The sequence below is a fragment of the Camellia sinensis genome, chromosome 13 (assembly GCF_055761805.1).
Source record: "Camellia sinensis isolate YWXY chromosome 13, ASM5576180v1, whole genome shotgun sequence".
Taxonomy (NCBI): domain Eukaryota; kingdom Viridiplantae; phylum Streptophyta; class Magnoliopsida; order Ericales; family Theaceae; genus Camellia; species Camellia sinensis.
The window spans coordinates 55,221,341-55,239,336 of NC_138973.1; the positions used below are offsets into that span (position 1 = coordinate 55,221,341).

General features: G+C 39.8%; 1 protein-coding gene across 1 annotated transcript; it reads right to left on the minus strand.

Annotated features, from left to right (window-relative positions):
* Positions 1-1,943: 1,943 nt before the first annotated feature.
* On the minus strand, positions 1,944-15,498 carry LOC114279841 (uncharacterized). The gene is made up of 6 exons (XM_082900521.1): positions 15,460-15,498; positions 14,617-15,130; positions 14,467-14,528; positions 2,502-2,611; positions 2,318-2,405; positions 1,944-2,237 (listed from the first exon to the last, which is right to left on the minus strand). Exons 1-6 carry the CDS (start codon positions 15,496-15,498, stop codon positions 1,944-1,946), a joined length of 1,107 nt encoding a protein of 368 aa, XP_082756647.1.
* Between the last annotated feature and the right edge of the window lie 2,498 nt (positions 15,499-17,996).

Genomic DNA, 17,996 nt, shown 5'->3' on the forward strand with positions numbered 1-17,996 from the left:
ACATGGCTTGGGCCCACAGAACATAGTTTGAACCATTCAGAATAACGGAAATGGGATGGGAGGTGTCAAGACGATCCATAATACTAGTTAAGTAGGATTAAAGCAACAGGAAGAGACCTGTAGGAGCAAAATTTGGTAAAACAGAGTGTACCAGTGAGTCCGGAAGGTCGAAAATAGCCAGAAAAGGCTGCTGGACAGAGATGATGTCAGCGATGATGTCAGCGGCGCACGTTAGCAGAGTGCAGGGAGGAGCACGTTAGCAGAAAGGCGGCGGCGCACGGTAGCGAAACAGGCGCAGGCGCGGCGCACAATAGCCGTTTTGGCGCACGCGGGTGCAATGTAGTGAAGCGGCGCACGAAAGGCGCACAATAGCAGGCGCGGCGTACGGGAGTGGCAGGGCTGACGTCAGCCGCGGTTGTGTGGGCGCGTGGAGGCGCGTGGCGGAGGTGAGTGGCAACAGATGGCGCGTGCGGGCGCGTGTGAGAGTGGTGGCGGAGCTGGTGACGCGCAGAAGGTAAAGGCGGCGCGTGTGGGCGCGTGGAGGGTGTTCTGAGAACGGGCTAGGTGCCGTTGGAATCGTGAGAAAATTCCGAGCGTTTTGATGTATGCCACTGTGTACGGGACTAAACACAAAAATTGAAAATTGCCAGAAATGTAACACTGGGCTCTGATACCATGTAAGATTAGTTTGAGAGAGTGAGAGAAGCTATAGAGTGAGAGAGAGACTCTGAAATGTTTGTATTATGTTGTGTGATTTACAAAGAGATGAAGGCTCTCTTTATAGAGAGAAAAAGGGGCATTGGATACCACCATTATCACCGAAAGCAAACACTATACAATTAATAATATAAAGTTAAAGCTAGTCTATCATAAAGCTATACAAATAATAATGAAGTCTGCTAAAGCTATGCTAAAGCTATTCTAACAACATTATTGAAATACTTTCACAAGGCTCTAACTGTCGCGTTGGGATCCTCTAGAGTGATTTGGTGAAGTGATCCTCTAGAGTGATCCTTCACAGCCCCCGACACCTGTCCCACTAATGAAGCCAATGGCTGAGATCAATCCCAAAAAAAAAATTCTTTGTTTTACAGTTTGAATGCAAGAGGAGGAGAGAGAGAGAGAGAGAGAGAGAGGAAGAAAGGGAGAAGGGGCTGAGAAAGAACTTGAAGAACAACTTGAGATTCAGCCTCGTGAGCAATTTTGAAAAAAAAAAAAAAAAAATCAGGTTTCAAAACATCATCAAAGATACATTCTTCTTTCTTTATTTTGATTGCAAATCTGAACCGATCAATTTCTTGAATCTGAACAGCAATGCTCTGAGAAAAACTCATTGATTGCTGATGATTATAGCTTTTAGAAGATAACCCATGATTTGAAGGCATCAATTTGTATTCTGCAACTGTCTTTGCTGTTGAAGAATGAAATAAGCATTTCCATTGATTAGAAATAGAGAAACAGAGATCAGAAGAAGTAGAAGAAAATTCAAATCTGAAATCTGATTTTTTTTTTTTTTCCTTTTTCAAAAGTTTTCTGAGATACCCATCTCAGATTTCATTGAAAATTTAAGATTTGAGCTAGAGATTAGAGAAGAAGCAAAGAGAGAGAGGAGTCGTGAAGATGTTGAGTGACTTTATTTTGTATTTATTTTTCTCACTCACTGCTAGTAGCAGTTGGGTAGTTGAAGTTTGAAGAATCAAAGTGTACCATAGAAACAAAACAAAGCATGGTCCTTCAAATCTGTGAGGAAGAAAGGAAAAAAAAAAAAACGCTGGGTCAGGAAGAGAAAAAAAAAAAACAGAGCCTGGTCTTTGTTGTTGTTGTTTTTGGTTTTGGATTTGAATTTTTTTTTTTTTTTTTAAAATATCAAACGACGTCGTTTTTTATCTCTTAATATCAACCATTGGATCTCACTGTAGAGAGATCACTCTAGAGAAGAAACTCTAGAGGATCCTCACGCCTAACTGTCTATGCAAAAGCTGAGTAGTTCTAGAGTCCAAGCTGAGCCCTTTCCTGAGCAGCCTTTCCTGTCTTAGGCCATCATGGCATGGAGTGAAAAACTCGTGCCTCAGCGCTTCCTCTGCACTTATCCTCGATCTCGGATTCACCGTCAGGCACTTCTCCACAAGATCAAATAGTGATCTTGGAATAAACTCCAAGAATTCTGGTCTTTTTGTGTTCTGTTTGCACCAATCTCGCAGTCTTGTGGATGTCAAAAATTTCACATCAAAAAGGTCCTGTGACAGAACTGAAAGTCTAAATAAAATAGTCAACACAATAGTACACTTGATTAGTTTATAATTCAAGTGATGAATACCACTGGACATGAAGATTCACGGTTATGTAGCTTTGCCACTTCCCAGAGATCTTCACTGCCCTTTAACTTTGCAATTTCCTTTATGTTCCTGCAAATGACAGCAATAATGTTGGCGAGATGGATAATGAGGATGTAAATCAGAGTGTGCATTTAGTTTTCTTTGATGAATAGCAAGGATTCTCACTGTTCAGGTTCACCAGTAAATGGTGTTCTTCCAATCATCAAGTAAAGTAAGGTGACCCCAGCAGACCAGATATCCACTTTGTGGCCTTGATGTGGTGACCTGAACAATACCTGCATAACTACTCAATATTATATACTAAAAAAGTCTAACAGTGAAATCCCAAGACGAGATGAGCAATAAATGTTGTATGAAACTTCAGGATATAAATTTGCCTCGAGGAATCAAAACGAATTGCCAAGGGAAAAGAAAATTCTATATTTTTTTAAGGGTAGAAAAAATTATTTCCATTTATGAATTTAGGCTGCTTGTAATTTCCTTTCTGATAACAAAGAACATCTATTTCGTATATCTCGAATAATCATTGAGTACAATATATATAACGTAAATGAAATAAACCCTAACAATCTAATAGACGAAACTACCCTAAATAACTAACAGAAAATAAAATAATCTTCACACCCCGCCTCAAACTGAGGATGCGAGCGCAGAAAGTATCAAAAATTTGCCAAGAAGAGAACGCAAACGAGCAACAGTATGAGTCTTCGTAAAAAAATCAGCCAACTGAAGAGAGGACGGAACAAAAGGAAGAGAAATAGTGCCAGCCTGAAGATGCTGTCGGACAAAGTGGCAATCGATTTCAACATGCTTGGTCCGCTCATGGAAGACTGAATTATGAGCAATCTGAACAGCACTCTGATTATCACAATACAACGGAATCGGATCAGAAAGAGAGATGCCCATATCAGAGAGAAGCCAGCAAAGCCAAACTATCTCGGAAGTAGCATGAGCCATGGCACGATACTCAGCCTCAGCAGTGGAACGAGCTACAACAGACTGTTTCTTACTTTTCCAAGATATGAGAGAATCACCGAGGAAAACACAAAGACCAGAAGTGGATTTGCGATCAGAGATGTCACCGGCCCAATCAGCGTCAGCACAGGCACGAAAAGTCAAGTCCGAAGAGGCAGATAACAGCAGAAATTGCAACAAAGTGCCCCAAAGGTAGCGCAGAGTACGGAGTAATGCAGCCCAGTGTGTGGAGCGAGGAGCAGAAACAAACTGACTGAGAATGTGCATAGCATAGGAGATATCCGGACGAGTAACGGTGAGATAAACAAAGCACCCAACCAACTCACGATACAAAGTGGGATCCTTAAGAGGAACGCCATCAGAAGCAGAAAACTTAGCATGCAACTCAAGAGGAGTGTCGACAATCTTATCATCAGTGAGATTGGCACGAGAAAGAATATCACAGGCATATTTAGTCTGAGAAAGAAGATACCCGGTAGGAGAAGTAGTAACCTCAATACCAAAAAAATATCGAAGAGACCCTAAATCTTTCATCTCAAACCCCTGAAACAACTGATGCTTAACCTCCTTAATAGTACTACAATTAGAGCCAGTGATGATCATATCATCCACATATAAGAGAAGAAGAACAAGGCCAATAGAAGTACGCTGAACAAATAGAGCACAATCATAATGACTAGGGCAAAACCCAAGCTGAAGTGCAACAGAGTGAAATCGCTCATACCAAGCAAGAGGAGACTGCTTAAGACCATAGAGAGCACGGCGAAGATGACAAACCACACCAGGAGAGTGTGAGAGACCCGGTGGAGGGCGCATATATACTTATTCTGCAAAATGCCCATTCAGAAAGGCATTTTTGACATCAAGTTGAAACAAAGGGCAATGATGGGCAGCAGCAACAGAGATAAGAGTGCGGGTAGTAGTCATCTTGGCAACGGGGGCAAAAGTCTCATCGTAATCAATCCCATACTCCTGAGAAAAGTCCTGGGCAACCAAACGAGCCTTGTATTGTTCCAAAGAACCATCAGAAAGGGTTTTGACCTTCTAGACCCATTTACAGCCTACAATATTCTTGCCAGTAGGTAATGGAACCAAATCCCAAGTCTGAGTGTTAGCCAAAGTAGTTAACTCGTCATTCATGGCAGCAATCCAATTGAGATCATGACAAGCTTCTTTGTAGGACCTAGGCTCAAAATAAGTATGAAGACAAGAAAGAAAGGACTGATAGGAAAGGGAAAAACATGTATTACCAAAACCATACCAGTTCGGAGCACGACGATCACGTGTGGGAAAACGACGTGTAAGAGGAGCGGGATCCAAAGAAACAGCTGGAGGGACAGTAAAGCTAGAGACAGGCGACCTCAGAAGTGTTTTGCGACGCTAATAAACAAGAAAAGGAGCAGGGGAAGCAGGAGCTGGAGAGGGAGGAGCTGGCGAGATATTAGAGGTACTAGGAAGAGGCAAGGTAGAGATCTCAAGATCAGAAACAAACTCATCAGAAGAAACATCAGAAGGAAATGGGTCAATGTGAACCAATTCATCCTTGGTAATAGGGACAGGGGTGGAAGGTATAGTGTACTAGGATAGTTTTTCCAAAAAAGTGACATGCCTAGACACATAAAGCTTTTTGGTGGCAGGACCATAGCACCGATAACCTTTCTGATTAATGCCATACCCTAAAAAGACACATAGGACACAACGAGAACTAAGCTTAGAGCGCGCCCGTTTAGGAAGGAGCACAAAGCATGTAGAACCGAAAACACGAAGAAGAGAATAATTAGGAGTAACACCAAGAAGACGCTCATACGGAGATGAGCCGGAGAGAAGAGGAGTAGGCATCCGATTGAGAAGATATGCAGCAGTAAGCACAGCTTCTCTCCAAAAGACAGAAGGGACAAAGGATGAGAGTAGCAAAGAACGAGCTGTATCAAGGATATGGCGATGTTTACGCTCAGCTCGACCATTTTGGGCAGGAGTGTCTAAGCAAGAAGACTGATGAATAGTACCATGAATAACTAAAAACTCCTCAAACTTAGACAAGTAATACTCACCCCCCAAATCAGAACGGAGAACTTTAATGGTGGTGGAAAATTAAGTGCAAATCATGGAGTGAAAATTGGAATATATTTTGTAAAAATCAGATTTTCGTGTCATCAAAGAAACCCATGTAAACCGACTGTAATCATCCACAAACGACACATAATATTGCGAACCTCCCTTAGTAACTATAGGTGAAGGACCCCAAACATCAGTATGAACCAATTGAAAAGGAGAAGATGAAATAGAACTACTTTTATTAAACATCAGTATGAACCACGACACTCTGAAATATCAGCAATGGGAAAATGGCCTAAATGTCCAGACTGAACTAACATCCTCAAATGATCACTCGACAAATGACCTAACCTAGAATGCCAAATATAAAATAAAGAAGACTTATTGTTTAAACAAAAAGAAGACAATGCAGTAGAAGACACATCTGAAGGAACATGTAAGTTGTCCAAGATATATAGTTCTCCAACTCTACGCCCGATCCCAATCTGCCTCTTGGAGACCCGATCCTGCACAACACAATGAGAGGAAGAGAAAACAATATCGAAACCGGAATCAGATAATTGACTAATAGAAATAAGACTAAGTGAGAGGTGAGCTACATAAAATACAGGAGAAAGAGACAAATGGAAAAAGGAAATAGAACCAATAGAGGAGACAAGCATAGATGAACCATTAGCAGTAGCAGTAGTGATAAGAGAAGGAGGGGAGACACAATTACTAAGGAGAGATGCAACAGGGGTCATATGATGTGAACATCCAGAATCAAAGATCCACGAAGTGTGGATATTACCTGAGGATGATGAACCAGACAAACCTAATTAAATGGTAGTCATACTGGAAGCCTGGGACGAAAGAGTTGGATTGGCCACCATGAAAGACTTGAACTTCTTAAACATAGACTGCATATTGGAAGATAGACCATTCTCAAAAACTGGTGCAGAAAAGGCGGCGGATGAGCGAGATCCCGAAGATGTCGGCTTAGAGGATTATGGACCAGGTGAACGACCCTTGGGCTGTACCAGCTTAGGACAAGAATGTTTCCAATGACCTTTCTAATGACAGAAGCTGCACTCATCCATAGAAACCCAAGGCTTGGGCTTACCAGTAACTTAAAATAAAGGAGATGGTGGTTTTGGCAAGAGCGGAGGAGTGGCAAAAACTGATTGGGAATGAGGAGTACCATGAGCCACCTTAAAGCGAGTTTCTTCTGCAATAAGCTCACGGACAACACCATCGACAGAAGGCAAGGGGGACCGATGAAGAATAACGCCCTGAAGTGGCTCAAACTGATCACGAAGGGCCATAAGAAACTGAACAAGACGTTGTTTCTCCCGATACTTGGTATAACTGTCAAGTAACTGCAAATCTGATGGTTCCGTTAGAGCAAGCTGATCCTAATAAGTAGTCATCTCATTATAAAATTTTTGAATGGACTTATCTTTCTGACTAGCACTGCGAATGGACATCTCAAGTTCATACTGTTTTGCAAAGTTAGACTCAAGATACATAGTTTTCAAGTAGTCCCAAACTTGTTTAGAAGTAAAATACTTGGAGAAATTCATACCAATGGTGGTTTGAACTGAATTATGAAACCAAGTAAGAATTTGTGCATTTTCCTTATCCCATTTAGCAACATCAGCCTCAGTTTCTTTGGATTCTAATGGTCGAGTAGTTACACCAATAACATAGTTCCACATACCTTTACCCACAATAAAATTTTTCATTACATGAGACCAATAAGAATAATTTGTGCCATCCAACTTAGTGGTGATAGCTTGTAATTTATCATCAGCCATATTGTTGTAATCAAACAACCTAGTGCAAATAACAATAGTACCAGACACAGATACACACTGAACCAGAGACCACGATGACGAAGTGCGAAGAAAAGAGAGAGAGAGTAGTACCAGTTAGAGAGATATAGTGAGCCAGAGATCACGATGAGGAAGGGCGAAGGAAAGAGTCCCAATCCCAGCGACCAGAACCACGAATGACCAGAGAGAAATCAAAGTAGAGTCAGGCAGTTGCGATTGACGAGAGAACAACGAACGACATTGAAGACTTGGAGCCGAAATTAATGAGAAAACCACGAACGAAATTCATGAAGCAGAACAGAAGAGGCAGGCGCGAGACAGGGCAATCGGGTCTCGAAGCCAGGCAGAGGCATTTGCGAGAGAACTGTTGGTCGCTAGAAGCCTTCAGTCGAACCAGACAATCACAGAGAAGAAGACGTTGACTCAAGGGCTTCTAGAGGTTTGACCCAGAACCCACTCTGATACCATGATAACAAAGAACATCTATTTCGTATATCTTGAGTAATCATTGAGTACAATATATATAACCTAAATGAAATAAACCTATAGACACCCCATTTTTGACCGACCTTAAGACTCAGACGTCACCGATTAAGTGCTTGGTGACAGTGCATGTTATGCTCGTTTCGAGTTTCCAGAGTTTTGGCTGAGAGCCTTGCTTTCGGGCCTCTGAACTCTTTGTGCTTTGACTCGGTTTGCGGACCAAGTCTGGTTTTCCTTGCCTGAGGGAGGGAGAGGTCTTGTAGACCATCTCTCAGTGGTCGTAGGCTACTTTTCGTGGTCATAGGCCACTGTTCCCATTTGGAGACTAGTTTCCAGTTTTCGAAGCCGTCGGTCATGTGCCTCAGCTTGGGACCGCTTAACATTCTCCGTTTGGCACGGTTTTTGGAACACACCTTGTTTCCTCTGTCTAGAGGGACACTGTGGTCCGTGAGACCACTTTTGTGGTCATATGCCACTTTTGATGCTCGGCAGCTGGTTTTCGGGGCTCCCGGCCGCACGTCTTGCCTCTCGAACCCTCGTCTTGCATCCGTTTTGGTTTGTCTTGGGTACAAACCTTAATTTCCTTGTTTGGGAAGTGGTACAAGGATGGGAGACCAGATTTTATCCTTAGAGACCACTTTTCTCCCCGCCAGCCGATTTTCTGGTCGGGAAACTGGTTTTCTTGGTCTTTGGGCCACATTTTCTGGTTTCCCACCCCACCATTGGCTTGCTTTCAATGTGGAGACCACCAATTTCCCCTGCCAACCACTTTTTTATCTGGGAGACCATTTCGAGTGGTCGGGCGACCACTCAAAGTAGCAGGCCGACCACCTTTTTTGGTCAGCAGCTTTCCTTCTGTTTTGTCAGACTGAATGGATGCCAGCTGTACCAGCTAGAGGGCACAGACTGTATCCTCCATACACGTGTATGGAGGGATTGCATCCAAGTTTTAGCTTTTTGTGGAAGCTTTAACTTTGTTCCTCTATAAGAGAGGCTCTCCCTCTTTATGGCAGAGGTTCTAAAATTTTGTTTAAGGCATAGGCATATATCCCTCTCTTTCTCACTCTATATTGGTGTTTTGCTTCACACTTGTGCACACAACCTCATAGCCAAACACTCTTGCCTTGTTACTGAGTTGCTTGAGGGTCTTGAGATGGCTCGAGAGTTGGTTTTTGGTTCAGAAAATCTGCTGGTTTTGCTGAGGTTCAAGGGTAACCTATTTTCTCCCTTTTAAGCTTTGTTTTGGTCACTCTCTCAGCCATACTTGCATGCTTATTTGAGCTTTGTTTTCAACTAAAAAAAGCTTCATTTTTGAGCACTTAACATGTTTGTTTAAGGCCTCTTGGGTGCTGAGGGTCTCCTACCCTCTTGCATGCCTTGTTTGGCCTTGTTTTGTGCCATGCCTTAGGGCCTTTGAGCTAATCCTTGCTTGGCTTTTTAGCCACTGAAATCCAGTGGATTTATAGTGGTTGGCATGTGGTTTTGAGGTCCTAAATCAGAGAGGGGTGACCCTCTCTCTTTTTGTCTTGTTTACTTGCATTTTTGGCCTATCAAAGGTGCATACATTTTCATACTTTCAAGGCTTGGTTCAGGCACTTTTTAGTGACTTTTAGGGCTTTCCTAGACTCAGTTCATGGTTGGTTTGGTCACCCTTGGCGTGCTTCTCATATGTGTAGTGCATTCCTATTTATGGCTCATCAAGGTAGCATGTCAATCTAGCATGTTTTAGCTCCATTTCAGTGGTTTTTTGGTCATCATTTGACATGTCATGGCTCTGTTTTTGGCTGGTTTGGTAACCTCTCACATGCTCCATATCCTTGTAGTGTAAATCTTGTTTACTAACTTGGTTCGCTTGATGTTTTGGCTCTTTATTCTAGCACATTTTGGCTTTTCTCCAACATGATTTTGTTCATATTTTGGGCTGTCTTAGCTCTATTTTGAGGCCTCTTGGTCGAATGATTCTTGCCATGCATGCTTGTTGTGTAATAGCCTTGACTAGCTTTGAGTTTTGAGGTCTCTTGCATGCTTAACTTAAGATATTTGCATGTTTTGGCATCATTGGGAATGTTATTTCAAAGCATGTAGAGCTGCTGTACTTCCATATTTTTCACTCTTTAAGTGCTCTTTAGAGTTATGCTTTTATGCCCTATTTGTGAGCCATTGCATGAGCCCCATTTTTGTGCCTTTCAAAGCCATCATCCCAACTCATTTTGCTACTGTTTTGGCCTGCATAGGGTCTGTTTGGGGTTAGTTTGGTCATTTGAGCATCGCCTTGCATGCCTCTAGTGTAATATGCTTCACTAGCTTTCGATACTTGAGCCTTTCAACATGCATTGCGTGAGTTGTTTTGCATGATTCTAAGTCATCTCGCATGCCATTTCAGTGCTGGAACACATGCCAGTGTACTCCATGTTTCATCTTTTCAATGCTCTTGGAGAGTTGTATTTTGTGCCTTAGGCTTGGGCCATTGCATTATACATGTTTGTGTGTGTTTTGGTGCCTTGATTTCATCATCAATGGCCGTTGATTTGGACATGGCTGAGGCCTATTCATTTCCGTTTAAGTCCATTGCACATTGAGTATGTCATGTAGTTCGTAGCATTGAGCATGCCATGTTGTTACATGATTGATCATTGCACTTGTGCATGCCATTTTCATTGCATTATGTATGTTGGTTACCACGTGCATTGTGTATGTTAGTGTCATGAGCGTTGTGTATGCCATATAGTTCATAGCATCGTGTATGCTAGTTTGCAAGTTTGCATGATCATCCTTTGCATGCTTGCATGTCCAAGTTGTGTTGCATTAAGTTGCATGATTGAGTCGCATTGTGCATGCCATGTTTGTTGCATTGTGTTTGGAATAAGCGTTAGTCCAAACACGGGAAACGAGGGACATTTCATACTCGAAGTGATGAAACGTGCCTCGATTCCCGGTCGCCGACACTCTTGACTATACATGACGGAGTTCTAGGCTTTAGGTGTTTGTATATGCATTCATTCCATATTGAGTTGTGCAATTCGGCCCCTCGGCCATCATGCATCGAGATGCGTGATTAGTGGCCCGAGGGTCGAGACCTACACTCCTTTGAGGTTATGTAATGATAGGGAGGGTGGTCGCACATACATGTGTTACAAATACTTTGCAATGCCCCTTTCTTGCCCTCTGTTGCAGAAAACCAGAAACTAGCAGCAAAAACTGGTCGGCCGACCAGATAAAGTGGCTGGCCGACCATTTTTTCTAGTTTTCACCACAAAAAGTGGTCGGCAGGTGGTCTCCAAGGCCAATATCTGATCGGCAGCATCCCTACAGATTCCCAAGTTGGAGTTTCATCTCTCTGGAGCTTGGTGCAAGTTTCTGAGATCAATTGCAAACAGAGGCAAATCGAGGCGTCGCGAGGGATTTCCGAACAAGGTGACTCGAGCATGCATGCATCCTTTGCCATCCAAAGCAGAGCTGAGGCAGCCTACATCATATAGTTTATATACTTATTTAATTGCTAACTTAGTTAATTTGTTAATTGGTTAGAGTTGTGTAATAATTGGCTATAGTTCGTTATTCATTTCGTTGTGTAATAACTAGTTTAATTAGATTAGCTTAGATTAGCTAGTTAGCTTGTTATTCGGACCCTCCGTCGAGAGGGCCAATTTTGTAATAAGTGTGTGTGAGTATATGAATGTCTTCCAACCCCACGTCTTTCTCCATTTTACTTACCTGCTTTCAGTAGTTAGTTTTAGGTCATGTTTCAATTAGCATTCTTATGCTCTCATGTTTGCATCATTCATTTGTATTGCATGCATCGGGCTCGGCGCATCATACTAACGACATGGTATTTTAATTCCAACTTGAATACGTGTATCGAGTTGTCACATTTCACATGACATTCTTAGATAGCCAAGCCTATTTCTAGTTGCATTTTGCATGTGTCGCATTAGGCATCTTAACATAGCTAGGATCATGCATTGATTACTAACTAGCTATTGTTTTGGCTTGGAGTACCAGGTAAGCTTTTGTGCTTTAGCATCTTGCATGAGTGTGAGTGTTACCATGATAGCATACTTGCCATGAGGCTATTTGCTTATGCCTGTAGGTGAAGGTTAGATTACTTGAATTTGAACAATTCATCGAAATACGAGTTTTAAGCCCACTTGAGGTGGCAAAATCATGTTTTCTAAAGCCCACTTGAGGGTGGCAAATCCACGCCTTAGCTTACTTGCGAGTAGCACCTTCAAACCATTTTCAAACAAACAAACAAACATGAGGTGATTTGTTCCAACTTAGGCGATCTAGTCTATACTTATGTGTTGTGCGCATCACATAGTAATTCTAGCTAATAACCGAAATAAGAACGCATATGTTTTCAAAAACAAGATATCATGTTTAGTACAGGCCAATCTTCGGATCGGGCGAGCGGGGGTGCTTATAGATGACCTTCCCCAATCGTATCCAAGTTCCCAAGCCGAGGCAAATTTGGTGATGATGGACACGTGGCCTTAAGTACGAGTCAGGCTTTCCTAAATTCTCCCAAAATAAAATATTTAGGTCGTGACTCTATATCTGGCAAAGCAGTCCATGTTTGGCACTTCTTTCTAAAAATCAGTTTTTCAAAACGATTTGTCAGATTTGGACTCTTTGGTGATTTATCGATCTTGCATTGCACTTTGTGAGATTAGATTCAAAACCGTGACATGGAGTCCGAACTGTAGTAAGCCCAATGAACAAAACAGAATTTTTCCAGTATGTTCGGGCGCGTCCATAATCTAATAGACGAAACTACCCTAAATAACTAACAGAAAATACAATAATCTTCACACTTTCAACTCCTAGGCTCTTAGCACAAAACTAAACAGAAAATCATTACTTACAAAAATTGAACAAAATTTCTGTTTGGGTATGACAATGTTGGTAAAGTGGAAAGGGCAAGTGTGTTTTGCAAAATTGTGTCAAGAATAAGAGTGGAGTTCATTAAACGATTCTGAAGCTGAAATTAGACCAAGTCCAATTGTGGTATGTGGGTGAGAGGTGTGGTTAGAGGTAGTGTAGGAAGATGGCAGGCACTTCAATCAACTGAGATCACCAGAGGTGGAGAGAAGGCCAAGCCGAAAGGAAGAGGTTGGCAATAATGGACCTTGAACATTAATGTAGAATATGAGAGAGAATGTTTAAGTGTGAGATTTAGTGTGTTTAAATTGCGTGGTGGAGTGGAGTTTCTTGCTGCATATATGATACGTTATATAGGCCACAAGAGTATTGGAGCCCAAGCAAACTGTTGAACAGGTGGCTCGTTCTCCCTAACTCTGCCAAAAGTGATATAAGCCCTTCTATTGTCTGTGGCTTGACAGCAAGGGGAAAGCAACATTTCATGATAGGTGGAAAGTAACGTTTCGTATATGCATTGGATGACATGAATGTAAGGTCATTGCCTCTTCTCCAAGCCTAGTCGAGATGGAGTTGTCTTAGCAAGAAGACAACCATCTCGACAATCCCATGACCTCAACCGCCAGTCCAATATCCTCTGATGATTCCAAGTAGTAATGCCTGGGTCCTACTCCCAACCCAAGAGACCAAGCAAGTGAATGGGCCAAGGACCACCTCAGTGTTTAGGAGAGCCAAGGGCTCGCTTCCAAGTGACCAAGTAGGAGAATGAGCTGCGGACCTATCTCAATGTTTAGGAAAGTCAGTGTTTATCAATCCAAGTCTAAGTGAATTGGGGCTAATTATATTATTATTTGGTCTTGGAGCGAGGTATGAAGGACCATGTGCCATGTGAGGCCATGGTGCTGCCTATTGCAGGGCTCTTCATAATTAGATACATTTGGGCTTGTATGTATGCCCCCGCTTAGGCTAAGCATATAGTCTTGGTTTTGGGTGATACGTTGGCACACGGCACCCATAGGGCTCGCCATGTATCAAACATGTGATATGCCCACGTGGTGCCTTATTGGTCTGCCACGCGGGCAGAGTTTTGGTGATGTGGCACTCGTAGGGCTTGCCACATATTTGGCTTGATACAAGTGCCCACATGCTACAAGTGAGTGGGTAATAATTTAACTCTACAAACATTGATTTTCTCGACAATCAAGTTCTTAAGCCAAACATTGGATTCCTGGCTAAAGAGAAGAATGATAAATTTTTTAGGTGTTACACCAAAACTACACTCCAAGATAATAAAAAATTCACTCAAATGATACAAGCAGTAATACTTTTATTTATCTTCACACCCAACTAGAATTTGACCAACTGAAGGTAAGACACTTGATCTTCTTACCAACACATAAACCTTGAGGTTCGAACTTGAAGGTTTTTGCTACATGATGCAGTTTCCCTTTCCTCTATTTCCCTACTGATTGTAAAATAAATTAAATAAAATTTCAAGTTCTTAGTAATCCACCACAAAGTAAATAAAATTTCAAGTTCTTAGTAATCCACCACAAAGAAGAGAAAGATGAGAACCTCATTATTAAGGGCTGCACAAGTTGAAATCCATCAAGTAGGTGCACACACTTCATTAATTCACATATAGCTAAACAGATTTAATGATGACCTGATCTCCATAAAGTTCAAATTTTGTGAATAGAAATTCGCTACTATTCAAGGGCGGTACTTACAAATTCTCACAAGATTAAAACACTATGTGGAAAGTGTTTTCCATTATTAAATGTCAGGATAACATTATAGCATAAGTTGCAACTCTTGCTCCTGCATTCAAGTTTCTCATTCTTCCCAATTTTAATTATTTTGCTGCAACAAATTTATGGAAAGACTTGATTTATAATGAACTGAAGATAACAACAATTCCTCACCTCTGGAGCCCGAAAGCCCTTGGTTCCAACACAAGGGCCTTCTCTCTTTTGCTTCCCATCCCCTACGAACACGCAATGTGAGCAATCTTAATAAGAATTTAAAAGATTGTCATATCAAGTCATTCAAGTCAATTAACATAGTCAGCACACCTTTGTTTTTCAGGAGGCCAGCACCAGCAACAGCAATGCCAGCAGAGTGCACTGGCATTGGAGTAAGGTAAACAAGTTTTCTATCTACTTTTCCCGGAAGTGCGACGACCCTCTTTCTCTTAGGAGCTGGAACACTGAGTGCTTCATAATTTGAACCCTGCATTGCTTTATGCACCAGGCTGATCAGCTCCTTCCCACCTTGGCATGGAATCGGTTCCCTCAACCTTTCCGCTGAAGGAGTTCTTGTGCTTGTTGCATCCTTAGCTGAAGTTACCCCAGAGCCATCTGCACCTTGGCTTTTCATCACATTCCTACTGCCTAATTCAGAAAAGGCATTTGTTTGGTCTACCGCCTTCTTTTTCAGATTTTTGGGTGATAAAAGGAGCTTGGACCTTTTTCCTGTCTGCTTGTTGATTGCTTCCGAAGATTTACTGACCAGAAACTTCTGATTGGTAGGAGGAAGAGACTTGGTGTGGGCAGGAGGAACATGATTAAAACTCACATCATGGCCCACCTTTGATTTGTCGGTGAAATTGTGCAAAGTAATTCCATTAATCCAGTTTTTCAATTATATTCCAGTGAGATCAGATAACTTCACAGCAGGAGGAAAGAAATATAGAAAACACACTCAAGTAGTCTGTCTTACTAGCAAAACTACAAAAATGTTTTATTTGTTGTTACAAGATTTATTTTTTTTTTTTTTTGGATAAATTATTTGTTGTTACAAAATTGTGAGCAATCTTTCTAAGAATTTAAAAGATTGTTGTATCAAATCATCCAATTCACCTAACATAGCCAACACACCTTTGTTTTTCAGTAACACCAAATTCTTCAGGTTAAAACTTGCAGTTTTTTCATTGAATCTAAAAAAACAAATCCCATTTTTATGACATAAGGAATCAAATAGAAATGGAAGGGGCTCTGGCCTTTGGCTCAAGTGCTAATGTGGTAATGTGATGGTTGGGCTTGGACTAGATCTTAGGTCATTTATTGCCTAGCAAATAATAGAAAAATAAAGAAGCAACAGCTTACCAATAGCTCCATACTTCTGATGCAGATCCTATGCAGAAAAAGGTAAAGAAAGAAGTTATTAAACTAAGAAATTTCTGGAACAATTTGAATGCCGAAGTAAAAATCCCAAGACAAGTAGTATCACTCACCATAGCAAGGTTAAAATCAATGAGATATCCTTTATTGACCTTACGAGAAAAAAGGAAGTTGCCAGGTTTAACATCTCTATGAACTATTCCCTGAAGTGAAAAAAGAAACACAAAGCTCCATTAGCTCTGGAGAAATCATAACCACCCAAGTAGAACATATTTATCGGTTAGTGTAGTATCCCACCTGCTTATGTAAACCTGCAAGCGCTCTGAACATGTAGTAGGCATACCACTGGAGCTGGAAAACATCTATTTCTCTTTTCAATACCTAAACATTTAAAATAAAAACTGAAGTCAGAGAAAGAATAGACAAAAAAAAGCCTCTAAAGTTCCATATAGTTACCTCGGGTCTGTCATGATGAACATGCTCTAAAACAAGGCACTCAGAATTCCCACTCTTGAAAGAGCCTTCATATTTTATGACAAAGTTCTTACCCCTGAATTAGAAGTATCAGTTTCATATTGAATATCAACTTTTGACTTAAGAATATAACGACTGATCCTTGAGTGACCTTTTTCAGTATCCTTACCCGAATCACTCCAACATCTTCAGTTCATTATGAACATGATGTCTATTAGCATTTTCATGAGGACCTGCAAAACCAAAAAATTCCATTTTACATAAGTAAGCAACTCCATCTTAATACACTTTATTTTGCAACCAAATCAGCAACATGGTTCAATTATATGTATGAAAATTCACAGATCTGTAATAGCATCAAATTCACAGATCTGTAATCTCTCTCTATCTATCTATATGTGTATATGTATGAAAATTTGAACAAATAAAGAAATTGTTATTTGAACTGATAGGAAAAATAAATTGTTATTTTAACATATAAGAAATTGTTATTTTAAAAGATAAAGAAAATTTGAATAGATAGCAGAAAAAATAAAAATTTGAACAGAAAAAAATGAACAGATAGGAAAATATTTAAACAGATAGTTAAAAAAAGTTAAATAGATGGTTAAAAATTGAACAGATAATAAAATTTGAATAGATATTTAAACAGATAGGCAAAAACATTTGAACAGCTATAAAATTTGAAAAGATAGTCAAAAAAAATTAACAAATAAAAAAAAAAGTTAATAGATAAATTAAGGGATAAAATTGAAAATAAAGAAATCAAAAAGGAGGTTTATATTCATAAAGAAAGAAAAAATTACCTTGTTTGATATCAGTTGATATCAAAATAGATATCAACATGTATTTATTTTACAGTATCAAATAAAAAGTTATCAAAATTAAAAAAACTTTATTCAATTAAAATGTATTGAATTAATTATTGTTTATTGAATGTGTTGTTTATGAGTATAGTTGAGTGTGGTTGCATTGTTGAATATATTGTTTGTAAGTGCAATTGAGATTTGGGATGACCTAAATAAGTATATTTTTATCTTTTTGAATTAAAAAATTGAGGGAAAAAATAGATGTTTGGATTAACTTTTTGACTTTTTATGGAAAAATATATACTAAAAAATTGTATAAATTAATATGTATGGGAAAATTAGAATTGGGAGTTGTGCAGCCGTAATTTTTTGACTTAATAGTGATAACTTTTTAACTTTTTGAATAACTTTTTGACTTTTTGACTTTTTTACAATATGTCAAACTTGGCCTAAATTAATTGTTTTACTTTCAACTTCTTCTTTCTATTTTCATTTCCAAAACTATACTTCTTAAGGAACATGACTATATAATGAAAATACAATCCACTGATTATTCTGATAGCAAAGAAATTATGAAACACAATTTAATAAAACAAAATTAGGAAAAATTATTCAATTAAAACTAATACAGGCCTAAGTAAAAAAATTATGACAAAATTATTTATTTCACTAAAATCTTATAAAGAAATAAGGGGAAAAAAAATTAGGATAAATTTATTTGTTCTTTTAAAATCTGATAGTAAAAGAGGGAGAACTTACTCTGAGAGAAAGAGTGAGTCGTCATCACCAATTTCTGGCTGCTGCTCTGCTCAGTGGTTGTGTTTCGTTCGTGAAACGTGAGAGAGAGAGAGATGAGAGCTCATTGTCGTGTTCTTCTGATTCAAGAGGCACCAAAGTTTGTATATGTTTAATTTTAATTTGGGTCAAATCACAATAATAAATAATTTTTTTTTATATGGGCCAGCAGAATATTTTGGATCCTTTAAATTGGCCTTAAAGTAACAAAAATAATTTAGGCTTATTTAAATTTGTAATATATTATAATCAATT